The 23384-nt window shown below is 44.2% G+C and overlaps 3 protein-coding genes across 3 annotated transcripts; 1 reads left to right on the forward strand and 2 right to left on the reverse strand.

Moving 5' to 3' along the window:
* The first annotated feature begins 678 nt into the window (after positions 1 to 678).
* Positions 679 to 2312, forward strand: LOC147958256 (uncharacterized). Its single transcript, XM_087536637.1, has 4 exons — positions 679 to 905; positions 1278 to 1439; positions 1583 to 1708; positions 1743 to 2312. Exons 1-3 carry the CDS (start codon positions 729 to 731, stop codon positions 1703 to 1705), a joined length of 462 nt encoding a protein of 153 aa, XP_087392763.1. The 5' UTR covers positions 679 to 728; the 3' UTR covers positions 1706 to 1708; positions 1743 to 2312.
* Positions 2313 to 11367: 9055 nt separating this feature from the next.
* On the reverse strand, positions 11368 to 13167 carry LOC147958257 (uncharacterized). The gene is made up of 4 exons (XM_087532015.1): positions 12907 to 13167; positions 12694 to 12770; positions 12003 to 12134; positions 11368 to 11947 (listed from the first exon to the last, which is right to left on the reverse strand). Exons 1-4 carry the CDS (start codon positions 13165 to 13167, stop codon positions 11368 to 11370), a joined length of 1050 nt encoding a protein of 349 aa, XP_087388141.1.
* Positions 13168 to 15529: 2362 nt separating this feature from the next.
* Positions 15530 to 19552, reverse strand: LOC147958258 (uncharacterized). The gene is made up of 13 exons (XM_087535746.1): positions 19384 to 19552; positions 19184 to 19260; positions 19014 to 19094; positions 18818 to 18949; positions 18641 to 18727; positions 18460 to 18513; positions 18079 to 18169; positions 17916 to 17986; positions 17760 to 17829; positions 17561 to 17613; positions 17383 to 17476; positions 17066 to 17163; positions 15530 to 16003 (listed from the first exon to the last, which is right to left on the reverse strand). The coding sequence occupies exons 1-13, from the start codon at positions 19451 to 19453 to the stop codon at positions 15917 to 15919; spliced, it is 1065 nt and encodes a 354-aa protein (XP_087391872.1). The 5' UTR covers positions 19454 to 19552; the 3' UTR covers positions 15530 to 15916.
* Positions 19553 to 23384: the final 3832 nt, after the last annotated feature.

A 23384-nucleotide genomic window follows, 5' to 3' on the forward strand; every position in this document is an offset into this window, starting at 1 on the left:
TGGATGCTACAACCATCAATGGCGGGAGCTACAAGCAGCGATGGCGAGATGGAAAGCCATGTCTCCATGGAGTCGATTTGCTGGGACGGGGGGCACGGCGGTGATGGCGGAGCTGCAACAGCGGCTGATGGCGCAGATGCGAGGATGTGCCGCGGTGCTGCAACCACGGGGCGGTCAGGGGAGCTGCAATGGCGACCTTGGGCACGACGACCACCTCGGGCACGACGCCAGCAACCTCGCGCGCGACGACGGCGAGCGGCGACGGCGAGGCGTGCGGTTGCGACAGCATGGTGGACGGTGCGAGCCAGCGGTGCTTCGCGGTCCCGCATCCATGGCGGCCCCGACTGGCTCCCTCCTCTCTGTATGTATTGGAGGCAAGGATAAGGTAAAAAAAAGGTTGAAGAGGAGATGGCGGCCAGATCGGGCGGCTGGGGGCAAACCGGCCGAAACTTTCGGCCGGCGCACCGGCGCCCAGTGCTGGCCAGGATGTGGTGTAATTAAGCGCTAACAAAGGTCAGTAAAAAAGTCATTTATTCCCCTGAAGAAAAGGGCCATTTATATTTAGAAAGAGAAAAAAAAAGTACTCTACGTGGCTTTTAGCACGGAACTCACTCACGTGCCTCCAAATAAGCGCTAGTAAACCCTAGCCAGTAGCCATACGCCCATCGCCTCCTCACCGCCGCCGACTCATCCGCATCCTCATCCTCATCCGCCCATCTGAGGCAAGCATGGCAGGCGGCCGACGAGGCGGTGCCACGGGCGCCTTTACTGTTGCCGGAAAGTTCAATCCGGTGCCTGAGTACGCTGTTACCTTCGTCCGCGACTACGACATCAAGGGCATCGGGGCCATATTGGCTAAAGCTTCCCCTTGCTCCATGGAGGAATGGATCGAACTCTTCAGAAAGGTGTGTTCAATTGATTTTCTTACCCATCTAGCTTCTGTTTCTTTCGGATTTAGAGCTTTGGTTTATCCGATTTGATCCTTCGGTCGACGCATCATGGCGAAGGTAGTGATTAGTGTTCGGGGTTCCCTAATCTTAAAGGGGTGGTGGGGGAAGACGGAGGCAGCGGGGCCGTGGCAACGTCGGCGTGTATGAGGCAGCGGTAGCCACAGGAGAAGAGGGGGAGATGATGACTGCGCTGGGATGGTTCGGTGGGATCATATGAACAGCAGTCCGGTTCTACCTTTTAATTCCTGTGGCTGCACTCATTTGTTCCCCGAACTACATCCGCTATAATTTTTTTTACTAACATACACCCCTGTAATATGTATTCAGAATGTGGAACAATTCAGGAAGCCTAATGCCATTGGGACATTCTCCAACAAAGGCAATGCCATGGACAAGGTGGGCGAGGAGAGCGACGTCGAGGAGGAGGGGGATTACGAGGTGGATGAAGATTCGGGCGACGGTATGGATGAAGATGAGGTGATACCTGAGGTAATAAAAGTCTAACTACATTCCCTATGTTAAAAATACTAGTACGATTTATTGGTTGCAGAATTTATTGGATCATTATTTGATTTGCTCGCTGGTTTAGTTGCCTCTTTTGACTAAGCTTTATAACATCAATGGTTGTTCAGCTGATGGTTGATGGCAGTAAACCTGCTACTGATGGACAGCTTCAAGTCCATAATGAAGGTGAACGACAGTGCAAGAAGCTAAGATTAGCAGAAGAAGGCTTTGGGTGGCAAGGGAAATTTTGAGAGGTCGTTTTTCTGCTAAGGTGGGAAATTTTGAGAGGTCGTTTTTCTGCTAAGGTGGGAAATTTTGAGAGGTCGTTTTTCTGCAAGGGAAATTTTGAGAGGTCGTTTTTGATATTTCTACCTTGTCATCTCGCTTGAGTAGGTATGTTTCCGAGGACAAAAATGGACGGTAGTAATGCCATGACTAGCTATCTTCTTTTTTATGGTATTGATCAAAGCAAGTACTTTCTGATTTACCCATGTAGCTCGAGGCCTCGAGCCTCGTGAGCCGCTCGAGATCGACTCGTCTTTGGCTCGACTCGGGACCAACTTGACAAAAATAAGTTGAGTATAGTCACTTTATGTAGCTCGATTAAGAAACATGCTGATCTTGAGCCAACATCGGCTCGCTTGATAGCTTGATATAATATAATTATATAAAATATAGTCCTGATATATATTAAAAGGAAATATGATCATTTATGTTGTCTATTATTTTCTCGGAGAACATTTAGGGCTGCTACATGGTAAGCTGTGTGTCAAATATCAGGTTGTTTTAGGCCAAAGTTTGAAAGCAGATGCATCTTGTTTCTTCTCTTGCCAGTTCATCCATGATTTCTTGCCATTAAGTACCCAATTGTCTTCACTTGACAAAGAATAAGTCAAATTACCTTGAAATAATTTATATTATAATCATTTCGATTTGATTGGAATAATATTTATAGTGGTTTCTTATGTTGTGTTGTGGGCTATCTTGTTTGCAAGACTGCCTTACATTATTAAAATAAATCATCTTATTTAGCTCAATACTAGCTCAAGATCGACTCAAGAACATTGCAAGCTGAGCACATGCCACTTTTTACAGCTCGACCATGAGCTTCGCTCTGTTTGGGCTCGCTTGGATATATTAGTATAAGTTGGGTTGATCATAATCCAACTCGCTCAAACTCTACTCGCTTACAAACCCTAAACCTAGGTTTTGGAAAACTTACCTATTTTTCTCAAACAAAAAAGAGAATAACTTGCCTATTATTATTATTATTATTATTATTATCATTATTATTATTATTATTATTATTATTATTATTATTATTATTATATATCATATAGCTCAGACTACTTCGTCTGGTGGAGCCTCATTTCAAAGAGTTAATATAGGGTGTGATATATAGTAAAAAAAGTAGTATAGGTATATCTCCCGCATAAACCAACTGCGGATATAATGTCGGAAATGTGGTGTGATATCATTGTGTGGAAACAACGGTTTAGCTTGGAATCGCAAGTTTAAATCTTTGTATGATATATTCATTAAAATTGCGTGCACACGGCCGGCTAGCTCGTTATACTTCTGTGTCCACGTACTACCTCATGCAATCAATTTGTGATCCAATTTTTAATTGCGTGCAATGATCACACGCGCATGCACATGCATCAGGACATGAATCAAATGCAGAATTGTAGTCTCTCCATACATATACGCTACTGCACCATCTTCACTCAGACAAACTTGCGTTTGGCATTAAAGTCTCTCCATATATGTACTTGACGAAACACCCATCTCTGCTTCTATAGTTTGATGAATAGGCCATATATGAGAAAGATAGGTAAAAGCTAGGACGTTGGAGACACAAGAGCAGAACAAAATAAGAGTGTGTGATGAACAATAGGGAATAAGAGGAGTCGGGAACGAGAGGATGTGTGCCTCATTTGGATGACAGCCCAACAAGACATCGCTCCATGACTACAATGCATGTTGGTACCAGATAGGCGGCTACCTCCCCACGAGACTTCCATCTCAGTAGCAACATTTTCACCTACAACGCCAGAAGCAGTGCTGGCTAGAACAAGTTAGCATGCTAGACCATTGGGGTTTGTTATTTAGATTCCAGTCACTTCGTGTGAGGTAGGAGTATCAAAGAAGTTGGTTCGACTTTCCTTTTAGTGTTTTTCTTTACTTTTTGGATACTCATATCTTTTATTCTTAAATCATTGTTTTGCCTTGTTTCTTTTCTGATTTCTTCTTTACCTTCTTTATTTGTCTTTTTCTTAAAGATGGTCTGATAAAAGTATATCAGATGGAACAAAAAAGAAAAGAGAAAATGGTTATTGGAACCCATACTTTATCCTTGCTACAATTAAAAGCTTATCGAACGTAGATTTGGTTCGTGAATAACATGGACTCTTTTTTTTGGACAGTTGGAATATTCTTTATGGAGTTTTTATTTTATCACATACCTCAGCGTTCGTGAATGGGTGCGATGGACAGTTTCCAAGAAAAAGTTGAAACGTACTCGTTACAAGGCACGTGCGAACAAATACATGAACAACATTTATTTGTCACATAACTCAAAAGAAATATGATCAATACCATTCCTTTTGGTTCGCACAACAACATAATTATTCAGAAATTATGTCCATGGAGACATAATTTAGAACTTGCTCGACTTTCCCAAGAGAACCAAATCCAATTTGCTGAAGATCGTGATTTGGGAAGAAAAACGAGAGACTGAGATGTCAACCCACGACCTATAAATTGCAAAGCAAATGGCTCTACCATCTTAGCCAGCCTATGATCCTCTACAAAATTTGGAACAGATATTTTAATATATTAAACATAGTGCTTTTTATCTACTTCATTACTTGAAGCGCCAACAAAGATGGCGCAACTCAAAAACGGTAATACATAGGGTGCCACATTCTCTCAGAAACGCTAAACGTAGGTGGCATGTATGTACATCAAAAGCAGATCATTATTTTGAGAGAGAAGTTCACATTTCAACCTCGAATTAACCACACGGTTTGGTTTACAACCCTAAACTACAAAACCGGTCGAAATACACCCCGAACTAACCACGAGGTCCAAAACTCAACCTGGTCTTGGTTTTGCGTGGGTCAAGTGGTTTTGACCAAAGTCAGCACTGACTGGACTGCTGACCAGGCACCCGGTAAATAAAATAAAATAAAATAAAATAAACCTCTCTCTTCCTCCTCTCTATCTTTCTCTTTCTCTTTCTCTTTCTCCACCGCCGGGTACTCGATGCACATACCTTACTGGACTGGATCCTTACTATTGCTGCCGCTGCCGTCCGGAGCTCCCCTGGCACGCCTCCCCCTACCACTCCCCGCCGCCCACCACCCAGTGCCCCTTCCCCTGCCATGTAGCAACGCCGCCAATTCGAAGTAGCTCGGTGGCGAGGTCAACGGCGTCGGCGCCCTTCAGCCAGCACCGGACGAGCGCGTCGGCTCCCTTCATCCAGCAGCGGACGGCTTGTCCGGCTCTTCGAGGTACACCCAAGGGGATCCCGTCCATGAGGGCTCGCCGGAGTTGACGAAGATGACAGGGCAGTGCGGTTCTCGTCGGGATTGGCGTTCCTTTGGACGTCTTCTTCCGTGGGATGGCCGGCGAGGTTAGCAACGGCGAGGCAACCGTGACATGGTGGTGTTAGGCACCGATTTCCATCTCCTCAGGTGGCAATTTCTCGCCGGAGTTGATGCAGCGAGGCGGCGACACAGAGCATACTATTGTCCCGGTCCCCATATATCTTCCTATACAGGCGACGACGCCCCGGAGAAGCTGTTCCAGCTAGAGGCTGAAGGTGGTGTTCGCTAGCGTCGGCGACGGACGGAGGTACTGCTGCCAAGCCGCCACTGACTGGTTGTTGGCGAGCAGCACAGAGCGGCTGTTCTGGTTGCAAGCTGCAGGTGGTGTTGGCTGCCACCTCGGCGGACAGAGGCAGGGGTGGCTGGGCCGGTGGGCAAGGCGGCGGCGGCTGCAGTCGCTGGAGGAGGTCGGGGTGGGGCGATGAACAGAGAAACAAAGAACGGGCGGCGGCTGCAGTCGCTGGAGGAGGTCGGGGTGGGGCGATGAATAGAGAAACAAAGAACGGGCGGCGGCTGCTGCATCCGTTTTACTCCCCGAGAGAGAGAGAGAGAGCTGCATCCGTTTTACTCCCCGAGAGAGAGAGAGAGAGGAGAGTGGATTTTCTAGCATGCACGGGATCTTTTCTTTGTTGTGTGGGACCACCTACATACATCTACATGATATTCTATACTCACTAAGTTACATTCAAATAAATTGTTCTAATGTATATAATGAAATAAAAGTTTGATTTACATTCTGTTTGTACTGTCAGCACAATTGTGTTTGTACTGACAAGATCTTAAAAAAGACTAATATTGAATATATTTTTAGAAATTAAATTTTTAGACAACTAAATCACCATGCGTCAAACTTGTTTCATACAAAATTATTAATTCCATGCAAAATATTCAATAATGTTTTTTCTATTTCGCAAAAATATCTTATTGTTTCATTATGGCTCACTCTGTTCCAGTAGGAATCACAATTTAAAACCTTATTGAAGTACATTCAAACGGGGTCTTGTTTTGAAGTTCTCATCATCATAAACACAAAAATGCAAACAGGTCATAAGTTATATTTTTGGTTTATAAATGAAATAGTTTTAACCTTGGAAATAGAATGAAAAAGTATGGGATGGTGGAACATAGCTGGAACAATGTGCTTGCATGTGGTCAGAAAAATATTTAAGAAAGTACAAGCTCAATCAATACGCCTGGCATCTAATCTCTAAGCAAAATCAAGGGCTCTCTCATGCACCGTGCATGGGAGAATTGCTTTTCTCACAGAGAGAGAGAGAGAGAGAGAGAAGAGGAGGAGGAGGAGGAGCAGGGATAGAGTTTATTTTTTGTTTTTTATTTCTGGGTGCCTAATCAGCAGGCTAGTACAGCGTTGACTTCGGTCAAAACCACTTGACCGACACAAAACCGAGACCAGGGTTGTGTTTCGGACCTTGTGATTAGTTCGGGGTGTATTTCGACTGGTTTCGTATTTCAGGATTGTAAGTTAAACCGGATGGCTAGTTCGAGGTTGAAATGTGGACTTCTTTCTTATTTTGAGGGGCAGGAGACTAGCTCCACGCTAAGAAAGGTCATTTAGGAAAAGTAGTACGTGTCTTTCAGCATTGTACACATTCACGCGCAACCCTCAGCTAAAAAACGCGGAACTCTACCCTGAAAAAAAAATGAAAACAAATGTGCAACCCTCTCCGCTAGCAAACCCTAGATAGTAACGAAACCCCATCCCCTCCTCATCGCCACCCACACATCTGCTCATCGCGGATCTGAGGCAAGCATGGCAGGCAGCCAACCCGATAAAAGCAACATCGGTGCCATGGGCTCCATCCTTATGGTTGCTGGGAAGTTCAAGCCCTTGTCTGATCGCGCTATTAGCTTGGTCAGTGACTACGACATCAAGGGCATCATGGCCGTGGTGGATAAAGTTGCTCATTGCTTATTGGAGGTACAGATGGATGTCTTTAGCAAGGTGCTTCCAATTGCTTCTCTTACTTGTGTGGCTTGTGTTTCTTTCGGATATCAAGCTTTGGTTTATCTGATTTGATCCTTTCGGTCGATGCATCAGTGGCGAGGATAGTGGTTACCATTCGGTGTTCACCAGAACTCTAGTCTTAAAGGGCTGGCGGGGAAGATGGAGGCAGTGGTCGTTGCAACATCAGCGTGTATGCGACAGCCGTAGCCGTAGGAGAGGTGATGGCTGAGCGGGATGGTTCGGTGTGTTCATATGAACTGCTGCAGGGTCCTACCTTAATCCTTGTTTCCCTTTAGTTGGTGAAATATGTATTCAGAATCTGGAACGATTCAAGTTGCCTCATGCCATTGGAGCATTCCCCAAGGAAGGCAAGGCTAAGGACGAGGAAGAGAAGGGTGATGGCGAGGTCGGTGAACATGAGGAATTGACGATGATGATGTGGGTGAAGACGAGCAGACACTGAAAGTAATTAAAGTATTATTAAATTCCAGATGTTCAGTATTTAGATTTAGTGTTGGCAAAATTTATTACATAGCATTTGATTTTCTTGATGGTTTTAGTTAGTTCTTCTGACTAAGCTTGTAACATGAATGGTTATACAGTTGATGGTTGATGACAATAAACCTGCTACTGATGCACAACTTCAAGTCGCTAATGAAGGTGAACGCGCAAGAAGCCAAGGTTAGCAAAAGTGCCAAGGGGAATCTGAGAGGACGTTTTCCTAGTAAGGTGTGAGGAACTAGGGAAGAATAGGGCATCCTCCATCACCGATTATGTAAATCCCCTTATCCCAAACCTCTAATCTGTCTGATATATCTTCGTGGACGGAGCTGAAGGTTTCTCTTCATTTTGAAGACAAGACTCGAACATTTCTGTGTCCCCAAAATCAGATAAGGTTCCTGCATGAGATAAGGTTCCTGCTGAAGGTGAACATGTCTGAAAGTGATTATACAATCTATAGCTTGCATGACAGGAGCTCTACTCTGACACCAGAAATCACATATTATGAACTTCAATTCTAAGAGATCTTTTAGTATATGTTTGCAAATCTTGAGGGGAACAAGTGAGAGCAACAGATGTTAATCAACATATGGGAGTACGGCCAAATCAGAAAGTATCAGTACTGATCAATATCATAGAAAGCTAGCTAGTCATATCTATGCAGACATTGCTACCGTGCATGTGTTTTGTCCTCCAAAACTACCTACTCAAGCGAGACGGAAATGTGGAAATATCAAATTTACTAGGAGTCCAACATACGGATCGCATTCACATATGAAAGGTTGAACACAAGAAGGAGCACATTAAAGGTTGAACCCAAGAAGGAGCACACTATTTAGTTATTTCATAAATTGAATAGAGCATTCCAATAGACATCTAAATAGAGCATTTGAATATCGTTCAGTGGTTCACCCTTGAGTCAGGGAGATTGTCCACTTGAACCGAGACCAGATGGTGGTGCGCTCGAGCTGACCAGATGGTGCATGTGTGGGGTTCAACTCCCAACCGCGCCTATTTATTTTTCATCGCTATCTGCACACACCTATTGAAAACAAGAAGGAACAAGTTAGATAGTTAATTAATTCATTAATGAAATAGGGCATTCGGATATTATATGAATAGCACGTTCGAATATCCTAAAATAATATGCTTGTTTCTTTTTTCTTGAGAGAAAGATATATGTTGTGGTGGAGTGGTTCGTGCTTGAGTTAGGGAGAGTTACATTCCAAGTGTAGACGGAATGGTCCAAAATGCGATGTGGTATCATTGTGTGGAAACAACGTTTTGGCTTGTTGTCCCAAGTTTGAATCTTTGTATGCTGTTCATTAACATTGTGTGCAGACGCCGGCTAGCTCTTGATATACTCCAGTGTCCACGCGCTACCGATCATCACCAACAATCAATTTTTGGTCAAAACCTGTGACATCCCATACGCCCGTGCATGTGCGGTCTGTAGCAACTCCCACTCGAATTCATGATCTGCCTTAGTTATGTGCAACCGCGCCTATTTATTTTTCATCGCTATCTGCACACACCTATTGAAAACAAGAAGGAACAAGTTAGATAGTTAATTAATTCATTAATGAAATAGGGCATTCGGATATTATATGAATAGCACGTTCGAATATCCTAAAATAATATGCTTGTTTCTTTTTTCTTGAGAGAAAGATATATGTTGTGGTGGAGTGGTTCATGCTTGAGTTAGGGAGAGTTACATTCCAAGTGTAGACGGAATGGTCCAAAATGCGATGTGGTATCATTGTGTGGAAACAACGTTTTGGCTTGTTGTCCCAAGTTTGAATCTTTGTATGCTGTTCATTAACATTGTGTGCAGACGCCGGCTAGCTCTTGATATACTCCAGTGTCCACGCGCTACCGATCATCACCAACAATCAATTTTTGGTCAAAACCTGTGACATCCCATACGCCCGTGCATGTGCGGTCTGTAGCAACTCCCACTCGAATTCATGATCTGCCTTAGTTATGTGCAATGACCGCGCGAACATGCACATGCACGAGCACATGCATCAAATGCTGAATTATAGTGCAACTACTCGAAAACAACCTTCCATCGTGTCTCTGCATACATATACACTCCTCAACTATCTTCACTCAGCAGATTTGCCTTACGCATGAAACTCTCTCCATATATGTATTCAGTGAAACACCCATGTTTGTGGATATCATTTGAATAGGCTATAGATGGGAAATGGTGAAAAAAGCTAGCACGACGGAGACAAGAGAGGTGGAACAAAATAAGAGTGTGTGAAGAGCATTACGGAACAAGAGGCATCGGGAACGAGATGGCCTGAGAAAAATATTGTGGAACGCCACACTTGGCTGGCAGACCTACTCAAAGTAATCCTCGACTATACTGTTTGTATCGATCGACTACATGGACTCCTTGAGCCTTTCATCGGCAAGGGTACCAGAGCGCCACTATCATATCAATAGCAACACTAGCTACGTCGCCAGAAGTAGTAGCATTAGAAGCTAGACCAAGTTGGCATGCTAGCCATTGGAGTTTAATAGACCAATCACGTGTATGGGCAAAGTCTTGCATCCAATGTTGGTTTTTTAGTTGCCCGTATCTTTCTGCTGGTTAGCAAAAATGGTACAAATATTACTCTTAAAAAGGAAGTAAACATTATTTAAAATAAACGTAAACATGAATGATTGCGCCATGATTCTCACAGCGGATTGTCTCTTCAGAAAATAGAAATAACAAGCCGAGTGGCCCACTCATCTACGCGGCTAGGTTCTTACACATTGTCATCGAATGTTTTAGATTTTTACATGATCTTTGGTACTCCCTCATGATAGATGCATAGAGCATGCACATGTTTCTAGGTCATCGATTTGACCAACCAAATATGTGATATATCATCAAGGGCATATAACTGGATTCGTATATGGATGAAGCATCTAAACTTCCAATTCTCGTCACATATAATATATATTTTAGTAGTCAAATTGCCGATGTAGAAGCACGTGCACACCATACACACCCGTCTTGAGGGTGTAGTTACCTTTGACTATTATTTATGTATATAAATGTTGTACAACATTATGAATGGTCATGCTATGAATAAAACCCTAATTATTAAGATAGTACTACTGTTGACAAGACTAAATATTTTGATATGGTCCAAAGGATTTTTGTGCTAATCTGACTGAAAATCCATTTACAGTAGTGTCCTGCCTCATACTGTTACGTGAGCGAGTAGCAGTGGGTGAAGGAAATATGTCCTAGAGGCAATAATAAAGTTATTATTTATTTCCTTATATCATGATAAATGTTTATTATTCATGCTAGAATTGTATTAACCGGAAACATAATACATGTGTGAATACATAGACAAACAGAGTGTCACTAGTATGCCTCTACTAGACTAACAAGTTGATCAAAGATGGTTAGGTTTCCTAGCCATAGACATAAGTTGTCATTTGATTAACGGGATAACATCATTAGGAGACTGATGTGATTGACATGACACATTCCGTTAGCTTAGCACACGATCGTTTAGTATGTTGCTATTGCTTTCTTCATGACTTATACATGTTCCAATGACTATGAGATTATGCAACTCCCGTTTACCGGAGGAACACTTTGTGTGCTACCAAACGTCACAACGTAACTGGGTGATTATAAAGGTGCTCTACAGGTGTCTCTGAAGGTACTTGTTGGGTTGGCGTATTTCGAGATTAGGATTTGTCACTCCGATTGTCGAAGAGGTATCTCTGGGCCCTCTCAGTAATGCACATCACTTAAGCCTTGCAAGCATTGAAAATAATGTGTGAGAGTGTACTGATTAGTTCTATCATCATGTAAACATTATTTATCATATTGCCATGGCCTTCCTAGTAACATAGAACAAGCTTGCATAGGCACAATATCGCAATCAATAGTGTCATGGTATGAACCTAAAGAAAAAGAAACTCTCACCATGCGTGTTACTTTTACCTTTCCACCATCATTAAACCATTGAATGTAGTATGGTTGTGGATGTTGTCGCGAAGGTAGGGAGAGCTTCTCCACCATGTCAATGCTTGCTAAATTGTTACAACTCCCTCCATCAATGATTATGCGAACGGAACGCTCCTTGACGACTCCTTTGATGTGGAAGAGGTTGTGACGTTGATCCTTCTTTGCTTTGACAATCTGAGCACTAAGTACACGATGTGATATAAGACTCATGTACTTATCGGCGTCGTCAGCGGTCACATGTTCTTCCTCTTGCTCCGGTCTTGTGTCATCGTCTTCATGTGTAGCAAGCAAGGCATATGTGTCTTCATCAAAATCACTAGCAGAGTCGTACTCGCCGTCTTCACGAATGATCAATACACGCTTATTAGGACACTCCTTCATGACATGGCCAAATCCCTTGCAAGTGTGGCATTGGATATCCTTTGTTCTTTTGAAGGAAGCGGACGATGACGATGAACTTTTTGTTGGAATTTGTGTATTACTCTTCAGTGGTGCCGAAGTGTGTGATGCTGAAGTTGATGAAGAAGGCCCCAGTCGAGAGGTTGCAGGTGCTGTTGTAGAGGTGCGAGTGGACGGGGCAGCAGGAGTGCGCGACGCCCATGTGGAAGTACGACCTGCAGAAAAATTAGGACGCAGTCTGGAACGACCCTGCACTTCATGTTCAGCATGTATAGCAAGATGGAATAAACGGGTCATTGAATGATAATCTTTATAAGCAAGTATGTCATAAATTTCTCTATTCAATCCACCCAAGAACCTAGCCATAGAGGCTTCCTCAGTCTCAACTAAACCACAACGTAACATGCCCATTTGCAATTCTTGATAATAGTCTTCCACATATTTAGATCCTTGGTTCAAGCGTTGTAGTTTATTTAGCAAGTCACGTTCATAATATCCAGGAACAAAACGGTGACGCATTACTAATTTCAAAGCTTCCCAAGTGGCAGGAATATTATTAGGATGTTTACGACAATGTGCTCTCCACCAAACAGAAGCAAAAGCACTAAACTCACTAGTTGCAGCCCTAACTCTTTTATCATCAGGAAAATCATGGCAAGCAAATTTTTGATCAACTAGTAATTCCCAGTCAAGATAAACATCTGGATCATATTTCCCATCAAAAGGAGGCATGACAAATTTAATTCTACCCAAAGAATCGTCATGGCCACGTACCTGAGGACGCTGGTGTCGTCCCATACCTTGTTGATTATTGCGTAGTCGACGATGATCACGATCATTGTTATCATTAACTGCATCAGGATCCTCAGAATCACCATCATAGTTGTCATCTTGGATGTCGTCGGCTATCGAGTTGGCATTGCGAGGACGGGGCTGGTCGACGGCATCGGTGTATGAAAGAGGGTGCCCCGGGTCTCCTGGGAGTACCCGACGAGCTCGTTGCAGACCTGTGTTGGTGGCTGGAAGATGCGGAGCGGAAGTGGAGGCGGCACCTAGACGGGCATCCTGGGCATCAAGACGTTTCATAATAGATGCAAGTGTTTGGGTGAACGTCTCATTGCTATCCTCGATCGACTTGAGACGCTTATCAAGTGCGCCCTCGAACGATGTGAACCGCTCGGTGTATGCATGCACATCCTCCTCAAGGCGTGCCACCGTGGCTTTCATGTTGTCTTCGTCACCTGCCATGGTTAGGACGGAACAAGAACAAAATCACAAGTATATTGCTCCTACAGTAACTATAGTGAGGCGGTGGAAAATGTCTCGCAACTCTCGAGCAATTACCAAGCTCTTTACCAGTTCTTACCGTGCTGCAGTGGTTGTCGGCCGTTGGCGATGTCAAAAGTGATCAAAAGATTGATATAGCGATTACCAAGGGACCGAACAAGATACGATAGGAAGTGGAGCTTGGTGAAGGTTTCCTCAACTCACAATATGTGGCACAATTAAGCAAAAAGTAATGCAAGCTGAATAATTGCTCAAACTCTTAACTAGTGCTGGCAGTCGACTAGTAAGAGATAAAACAATCTAAGCCTAGATACTGAAACAAGTGAGTGGAAACCGATGAAAAATATGATAGCTCTAAGTAGCTAGATATAAGTGAGGTATAAATGCCGTGTATAATAAAGCTCGAAAGCAGATGATAAATGACGCGGCGATGAACACTGTAGCAGTAAAATAATGTCCAGAAAAGAAAATATCAGCCCAAAACAGATGCTAGCCGGCCTGATTTTTTTGCAACTTTTTCTTTTAACTTTTCTTTTGATTTTTTTCACTCTTTTTTTGATTTTTTTCTTTTTTTTTCCCTTTTTTTTGAGGCCGGTTGCTAGCAGACGTCAGGGACACAAAGCAAGGCTACTGGACAAAGGTGCTACGAGAGCTAGCTATACGTGCACTGGTGTTGAGATTACCTAAAACTAGTAGTACTAATGCACAGAAACAGTAGGCTGCTGGTGGAGAGTGTTGGTTGTGGCGCGTGTGGAGGCAGACAAAGAGATTTGAATGTCTGGCGTGGTGCGTGTGGTGAAGCGGCGCTGGCGGGCTCTAGCAAAGCAAGCGCGTGGATGGATGGGCGGATGTATGGTGTCAGACACGGATGATTGTCTGTCTGGCCGTAAGCTGCTGCTGTGCGACGGTGATTTTGTGTGATCAAATCATCGACTGATAAAAATATAGCAAAGAAAAACACAGGCGTCCGGAGGTAATAAGAATCGGAAACAATCGATCGCAATATTTATTTATTTTTGATCGTGAACGAGCGGAAGGGATTATGTGGGTGGACAAAAACAGATTGATCTAGTAGATAATTTTACATCCTAACCAATCTAAACCAGCACTAATTCTAGGATGAATGTAACCAAAAATTCAACGATGCAAATACTAGATGCAAAAACTGCTAAAGGCTAAAAAAGGTAGGTGTGATGGATGAACTAATCTAATTTTTTTTGCTTCTTTTTGTGGATCTATGGGACAGAAAATAACTAATCTAATAAAACTGTAAATCTCTCACCGATGAACCTGAAAACTGATACCACTTGATGTGACGGCGGCCCGATCTTTCGATGAGAGTGGGGATAATTATCGATTTGGTGGATTTTGACCTTGACGATCCGGCTATACCGTACCCGACGATATGCCTCGACAATCGCTAAACCAATCTCCGATGGTTATTGACCTTGCCGTAGGCACGATCAACCTGAACAACGAGGTTCAAGTTCCTGCAAGCAACCGAAGAACCGGCAAGAACAAAGGTGAATTGCAACTGAAATTGCGGATAATAAACTGAGCACACGAACTAGATGAAAAGTTGGGGTTCCACTGTGGATCTGACAAGGCGGTAGTCCTACACGTCTCGTAGATGCGAATTGTAGCGATGGCTAGACAATACAATAAAACCCGAGATCTAAACCTAACAGTAGCTAACTATTTATTAGAGTACGGCCGCCTGCGCGTAGACGAATCCTGGTCGGCTACGACTTGAAAGAAATCAGAATCATGAGCCGGCCCACATGTAGTTTATTTCCTTGTTTAGCTGTTGACGGTGTGGGCTGCACGCGGACGTGGCCTTCTCCGGTCCAGGAAGCCTAATACTCCTTCTCCTCCTTTTGCACTTCAGCACGTACGTGGCTAGGTACCTTCTTGCATGTCAATAGTGTTGCTGCTTGTGGAATCAACGTGCAACATTTTTCATCTTCCATCTGCATGCGGCTTTTCCTCCTTATCTCTCCAACACCTTCGTTCCTGAGTACAAGTAAATCCAAACATGAGTGTAATATAATATTCTCATTAGTTAAATCATATGTACAAAGGAGCGATAGTACCTGATCATTTATCTGTCTCGCTCGTGCTGTAGTCATAGGTCCAGATGGAATAACTGATGTCGCGGTGGGTGCAATTGTGGCAGAGATGTCCTCATCACGGGGGGGAGGGGGGGGGGGGGCACTGTCAGGTTGGAGTGTCGCCACTAACTGGGCAGTTACGAGTCAACGATTTTCTTGAACAATGGTAAATACAGTTCAGTATATGCAGAGCTCCCCAGGAAACATGATGGTGCATGATAAAAAAACTGCTCACATATGCTGTGTCGTTTCAAATGGAGAAATATAGCGTAGCGATTAGCTAGATAATGATGGAACAAATCAAGTCTGTGGAGCACACAGAATTTGTGCTGCGTAAAACCTCACGGCTTTTCACTGCACTCCTCTTGTTATTAGTAGCAACGACAGAAAAATGGCCACGAGATCGCGCAGTACCCGGCCTCCTTGCGGACCGCGCCATCCCACGATCCAACGAGTGCCGAGCGCGGTCACCGTGGTCTAGGCGAACTCGCCGCGCACGCACCATCACGGCGAAGGGATTTATTCAACAACGACAGTGATCCGAAAGTGAGGACAATTTATTGAGGCCGTGCACTCCATGAAGCATCCCGAACCCCGAGCTACTGCAGGAATCGGTCGAACCATTCGCTCGCTTCCTTCACCATGTTCGCCGTTAACATATGTTCAACTCCCGGCTCCACGATGAACTGAACAGCATACAGCAGATCAAAAAATGGCGTTAGCAATCCAAGAGGCACCCTGTGTTTTACCAGGATCACAGCTCCCTGTCATCCTAGGTCAATAGTCAACAGTCAACACAATCACGTATTTGCCACGGAAGAGGACACAAATCATCAATGGAATGAAGTGAAAAAAAGCACAAAGGAAAAAGCCTTTGACCCAGTATAAGATCTAAATTTCCTGGACAAAGTTTGTATTCTAAAATATCTGGCTCTTTTACATTGTAGGAACAGAGTCTCATTTTTTCTGTGCTTGTACTATGATTACTCCATCTTAGCACTGCCCATATTGATCTATAGCTTTAACTCTACAGGAGAGAATACCTTAAACAAAAACTTTACAAATTTATACTCCCACCGTTCCATAATTCCATAATTTGAGCTAAACCAGGACAAGAATTATGGAACGAATTCTTGTCGTGGTTTTATTTCAAATTTGAACTAAAACCTCGACAAGAATTCTAGAACAAAGGGGTTCATAGTACTAATAATAATTATTACTATCAGCAGGATTAGCCATTTAACCCGAAAAGATTAATACAAGTATAAAGTATAAACGGGTTCCATGGCACCCGGTGAATAGTAAAATAAAAATAAAAAAATCTGAAATTTTGTGACATTATTTATGTCCAAATGTCTTAGATGCTTGCAAAATTTGGGGTCCATATGACATCCGACGGGCTAACAAAAAAAGTTCTGCTCAACAGTGCACACAAGTTTGAGCACAAATTGTTGTTTTCTGTATGAGCTCCTAGAATGTTATTTGGACACAAAACTTTGCAAGCAGCTGCAACATTTGGTCATAATAAATCACACGAAGTTTCAGATTTTTTTTACTAATTATTTTCGATTTTACTGTTCACAGGGGTACCATGGAGCTCGAGCTCTGAAAAACACTCTAACCAAGCCCGTACAATTTTGAAAGAAAGTCTCATCTTCATCGTGATAAGAAAATACTCCCTCCGTCTGGAATTACTTGTCAGAGTGACAAGTAATTCCGGACGGAGGTTGTAGTAGTTTGCATGTTACCTTGAACTTCTCCGCAGAACCAGCTTTTTCATAAGCTTCAGCAACTCTGGAAGCAGGCTCTTGTAGACCAGCGATAGGGCAACAAGGGTCTTCAGCGCCTGCATCATAATTGGTAAATGAAGCACCAGAAGCAGGAAACATGTTCAATTAGCAAAATAAATGAATAAAAATTAACGAAGGGCCAACAACAGTTCTGGCTCAACAATAAAACTAAAATATATACTGAAGAGTGAGAGACAGTTCTATATGTGGGGTTATGAACAAGTATTGGACAAAACAGAAGCACTCAATACGGAATATATGCTTCACAGTTTTACCATTTAGGAGGAGGAGCGGACGTGGTGCAATCAGGGGAACCGAGTAAGGTGCATCAAACCGTGAAGCAAGCCCAGGTGCTATCCTGTCCCAAACCTGGTAAAAATATGTCAACACATGATCATGAAACTTTTCTACATGAATAATCAGAAATAAAGGCCAGATAAATCAGATAGTCACCTTCTCCACAACCTCCGAATCTATTTCACTCTTCCCTAAATCAGTTGCTGCCTCTACAGGAAAGAAAAAAGAATAAAACGACATGGATATTTACATGTAAATGTTCTGAACTGATATGCTATATTTCAGTTGTGATATATATTTTTTCAATGGTGTGAGCATAAACTTAAAAGAGGATGCATCATGCATGGTATCTCACCTTCAAATACAGGCCTGATGCTGTTAACTCTGGCTTCCCACATGTTATTGTCTATTGCCCACCGAAATCCCTGTAGTCACCACAAAGAGATTAGCTTTACATGGAACAAATCACAAAATCATCGACAAAACATAAATAACATGCTGCTGTGTGTACCTGAAAACCAACTATCGGAACAACAACACTGTACCGTGTATCCACGAAAGCACCAAACCATGAATGCATTCCTGTATTCAGCTCCAAATAAAAAATGTAAAATTTCTAAAAGTGAAACCTATGCATTAATTCTAGTATCATGATGCAACCATGATAATAATACCTCCGAGTGATTCACCAGTAATCCCAATCCTTGAGGGATCGACATCCTTCCTTGCACTAAGATGATCTGCAAGCTTTATCAAGTCCCATGCCTGCACATATTACTTGCTGAGTATGGTAAAAATCGAAAGGCCAATCATATTTTGAAGTACTATAAATCAGGTCATATGGTAGAAGACAATCACACAGAAACCCAAAATCCAGCTGAGGCGCTAATCCAGCCGGTCTAACACCAACACCAGTGGCTTACCAATCAGATTAGTTTAAGAGTAGAACCACATCCTGTATATATTCGGCTTGACATTTTTTCGTACAAATAACCATCGACTTGTTAAGAAGGAGCAAAAGATTAACAGTAACAAGTTGAAATAACATATGGTACCGTGTCAAAAATAAAAGGCATCGTGTCCCCATTCCTCCAAGCTGCTTTCAGTGCCTGTGTTCAAACCATGAAAGTAGCCAGTAGGGATGGTTGGGTCAGTTGAAATCTATGGATACCATAATTAATTGTCGAACATTTCATGGAATTGGTAGGAGAAGAAAGGAAGTAATAAGTAGATTACATCGGTGTAAGTATTCTTGTGGCTGGCCCTTTCACCATGATAGCGAGAATCGATGGAAACAGCAATATAACCCCTGGAGGCATATGCCTGCAAATGTCAACAAGTTTAGGAGCCAATAACTAGCAGTGTTAAAAGCTGATGTAATGTACGTATGGTTGAAATGAGAAGCAATTCTACCTCTAGCAGTGGACGCACCCATTCCTTGCATTTGTAAGAGCTGTGCAGTATCACAACAACCGGCTTCCTTTCGGGAGCAGTACTGTCGTTGAGTTTCAGCAGAAGTACAGGTACACGCCCCTGCTCACCTGACTGTTCGTTGAAGAGCCAAGTGAAGCACATGTATGTAATAGCATCAATCTGTTGGTAAGTATACCTCCGTAATCAGGAAGAAATTCTCCTCGACCAGCTTCTCGTGGAAGTCCTCCACCTCCTTCCTCGGGCACGACTCCATGGCCTGGGAAAAGTTCACGAGAGACACGGTTGAGCTGACATTGACACACACACAGCAAGCGCATCGCTCTTCAAATCGGAACGGATCCTGACCTCTCTGGGCCCCAGAGGCCAGTCGCCCTGGAACAGCGGCTTCGTCACCGGAGTCCCTTGCTCCACGGACAGAGGCACTGGCGCGACGATGGAGCAGATTCAGAACAAGCCACTGATCGACTCAAGCTCCGCGCGCGGGAGACAGAAGGAGACACGTACGGAGGGGGGGGGGGGGGGGGGGGGGGGGGGGGCTGGCTGACCTTGGGGTTCGCGGCGGCGGCTGAGCAGGACCTGGAGGTACTCCGACCTGAGGTCTCCGGCGGCGGCCATTGGGGCTCCGGTGGGCGGTGGCGTCGGTGTGGAAGCCGCTGGAACTGGAGCTTGATGCACCGGGAACTGGAGTGGCAGCCGAGCCGAGCCCCATCCCTACTAGTAGGAGTAGTAGTTTCTTCAAGCGGCCGCGTACTCTCGTCACGTGCGTGTGGCCACGTCTCACGTCTCGCTGTCTCGACAACGACGACGAATCTCTGGCCCCGCGCATTGCATGCAGAAATTTGACCTTTTTTTTAAGTTCCATGCAGTTTGGTCGCTATCGCGTGTGTCGCGTGCCACATAAAAAACGATCGCTCAAATCGCTATCCCTGTCCCATCTTCCCTCTCACATTAAGAGCTTTTCTTTTGAAGGATCAGACCTATTAAAATTCACTAGAAAAACATATCGAGCATAATAAAATTACATTGAAATTCCGAGACCACGGAACGAACACTACTGCACTCAGAACGAGCCGCCGACGCGCTACCTATCGCCGCTTCTCTACCGGAGCTGGCTTGACCTTTGTTAATGCCAACTATAAAGTCTTGGTGCACGTGTCCTAACCAACGTCTTGTAGCCGCAGTCGTCGTTCTTGAACCCCTACATAGATCTGAAATACATGACACCAAATCTCGCCACATGACGAGAAACCCGCTTCAAGGAGACGACAGAAATCTGCGCCGGACCTCCATCGACTATGTCCAGACGGATGAACTTAAGAAGGATTGGGGCCCTGAAGAAAAATTGAAGCGCCGCCATCCGCCCCAACGAAGCACCTGTGATGACTAGAAAGACCTAATCTAAACTATTTACCAGAGCGAAGGCATCGGGATTCCCCTTCCCTGCAACGGGCTGCCGGAGCGACATTTAGAGGGGAGATGAATCCATAGTCCCACTGATAAAATCTGGATGGGAGAGTTTACCCTAGCAGCCTAGGATTAGGGGAGAAAAATGACAGAAAGTCTATCTGACATTAAGAGCGTCTTTGATTCATAGAACTCTAAAAATATGGAAATTGGAAAAACCTAGAATTAAAATATCCTCCTTAGCTCAATACTATAAGATTTTTACTCTTCTGGTTGCATCATAAAACAGAGAATTATTTCAAAGAGGTTTAAAAAGATGCAATTTTTTGAAATATAGTATAAAGGAATCGTTAGGAAAATTTCTATATAATTCAATCCTATGAAGCAAAACAATTAACATAGAAAAAATTAACCCCCCACAAAAATAACAGAAAAAATTAGTAAGGGTTCTAATCCTCCAAAATTTCTTTAAAATTTCTATAAGAATCCTTTGGAATCAAAGGAGGCCTACTGATCTTTTCCCCCCTACCAAGATCATAGCAATATGCTCTTTGAAAGAAATGTCAACTGACGAATGTTCACTAGGGGAGGTCCCAGCAAACGCCTGCACAACCGAGTGTGTGGAATCAAACATATGGCATTATAAAAACATTGTGTTCGCTAGCAGTTCTTCCCTACACAAGCTTTCATTCGCTGGCAGTTCTTCCATAACTCCTTCGAAGAGTCAAGTTTGACGAAGAAATACAATAGAAGGATCTTTTGACCAAAATACAAAGCATACAACACAAGAGAATTATACCTTAGACTGGTAAGTTTAACAAATGCCTTAAGGCTTAAGAAAGCTTAAACGAAAGCAAATGGCGACCATATCCCTGCCCAGACAAGTATTTGTGGGATAAACAGCTAACGCCGTTGTTGGTGTCCCGGTTTACGGACCCCTCACCATGACAGTTCCAAGCCTGGTGGCCTGGGATGAGGACTCCTTAATCGGTTTCACCCTGAGCCACGTTGGGCGGCAATGACGAGATACATGAAGACTCTGAAAGCTTTGACGTTCAAGACAAGAACTCTGCTCGCTTGATATATATTTACTCTGCTTGCTTGAGCCGCAAACGAAGATGACGCGACTAGAAAACGCCAGTAAGTATGGCGCCATATTCTCTCCTTTTATTCGAGGGGACTACTGGCGCCATATTCTCTCCTTTTATTTAAGGGGACACCATATTCTCTCCGAAGCATTAAAATTAGGAAAACGTTTCGCTTCGGCGCACCGGTCGAACACTCGGCCGGTCGCTTTCCGAGCGACGCTCACGGGGCCACACACAGCTTATCCTACCCACCCCTTTTCCCTTATCCATCCACACACAGATCCCCTCTCTCCTTCCTCTGTTTTTCCCCATCATCTACTTCTCCGCTATGGCTGCACCACCGATGACGCCTGAGGGAGTCCTGGATTAGGGGCTGTCCGGGTAGCCGGACTATACCTTCAGCCGGACTCCAGGACTATGAAGATACAAGATTGAAGACTTCGTCCCGTGTCCGGATGGGACTTTCCTTGGCGTGGAAGGCAAGCTTAGCGATGCGGATATTCAAGATCTCCTACCATTGTAACCGACTTTGTGTAACCCTAACCCTCTCCGGTGTCTATATAAACCGGAGGGTTTTAGTCCGTAGGACAACTTCATCATACAACAATCATACCGTAGGCTAGCTTCTAGGGTTTAGCCTCCTTGATCTCGTGGTAGATCTACTCTTGTACTACCCATATCATCAATATTAATCAAGCAAGACATAGGGTTTTACCTCCATCGAGAGGGCCCGAACCTGGGTAAAACATCGTGTTCCTTGCCTCCCGTTACAATCCGGCCTAGACGCACAGTTCGGGACCCCCTACCCAAGATCCGCCGGTTTTGACACCGACATTGATGCTTTCATTGAGAGTTCCTCTGTGCCGTCGCAATCAGGAAGGATGCCTCTTCCCGTCTTTAAAGACGACGCCGTTACTAAGGAAGCCTTGGCTGTCGGCCAAACTCTCCGGCTAGGCGGTTTTCTCATGACCGCCAGTTCGGCCGTTGCGCCGACGGTGACCTCTCGGGTCATCAAAAGCAATCTTCACATCAGCTCGGAACTCGCCGAGCAGTAGATCCAATGGAGCTCTCTTCCATAAATGAGCTCTTGGATCGCATCGCCGCCTTGGGGGTCACTACGGATTATGACCAGGTTGGGCTTAAACCCGATCTAAGAGAAATTAATTCTCCCCAAGTCACCCATCACGTTGCCGTGGTAGAGGCACAGTGCGGCGACTCTTCATCTATCTTAAGGACTAGCTACGTCCGGATTCCTGATCCCTCCAAGCCGGACACCCGTGGAGGGGAGGATGTAACTCAAGACCTGAACTTAGAATCAGGCAACATGCTAGATTCACTGGACAACATCCAAGAATCCAAACTTCAGAGTTCGGAAACTCCTTGGCCTCTGAGTCTTAGAGTGGGTGAAGTTCCGGATTTAATTCCACCCACCCACCCGAACATAAGTGATCTATCCCAAATCAGGCAAAAGGCCGAAGAAACAGTACATCATTACTGGGCGAGGTTCCTCCTGGTTATGAACATGATAAAGGACTGCCGCGAGGAAGACGCAATCTCAATCTTCTGCAATAATTGCACGGACAAAGGAATCCTCAACGCCACAGGTCGTCGTGATCTTACACGCTTCGCTGACTTGACGTCCATAGTACAAAAGTACTGTGCGATGGAAAGCGCCCGGAAAACCGAAACTAAATTTTGGGACAATCCGGCCCTAAATAGAAACCCCATCTGAAATAAAAGGGTGCATCATCATCAGACACCCGGGTTAAAAACCAAAAAACCAAAACCCTTTACAGGGCATGGAATCGTACTGGAGGGATGGCTTAATGGACCTTGTAAAATTCATAGTACAGAGGACGCCACACCAACTCATAGCCTTAGAGCATGTTGGATACTCCGGCAGGTGGCCAAAAGGGGCGAAGATCTCCTGACTCCGGAGGCCGTAGAAAGCCACCTCAGGGACTCCAGTACAGTCTTAACAGTCTTTGAGACTTTCGCATCAAATAATATGCGAAAAAAAACACTCCGCAGCCTCGCCGAAGTCTATCAAGTAG

Source organism: Triticum urartu, chromosome 7A, assembly GCF_056163025.1.
Source record: "Triticum urartu cultivar PI428250 chromosome 7A, HENAU_Tu73, whole genome shotgun sequence".
Taxonomy (NCBI): domain Eukaryota; kingdom Viridiplantae; phylum Streptophyta; class Magnoliopsida; order Poales; family Poaceae; genus Triticum; species Triticum urartu.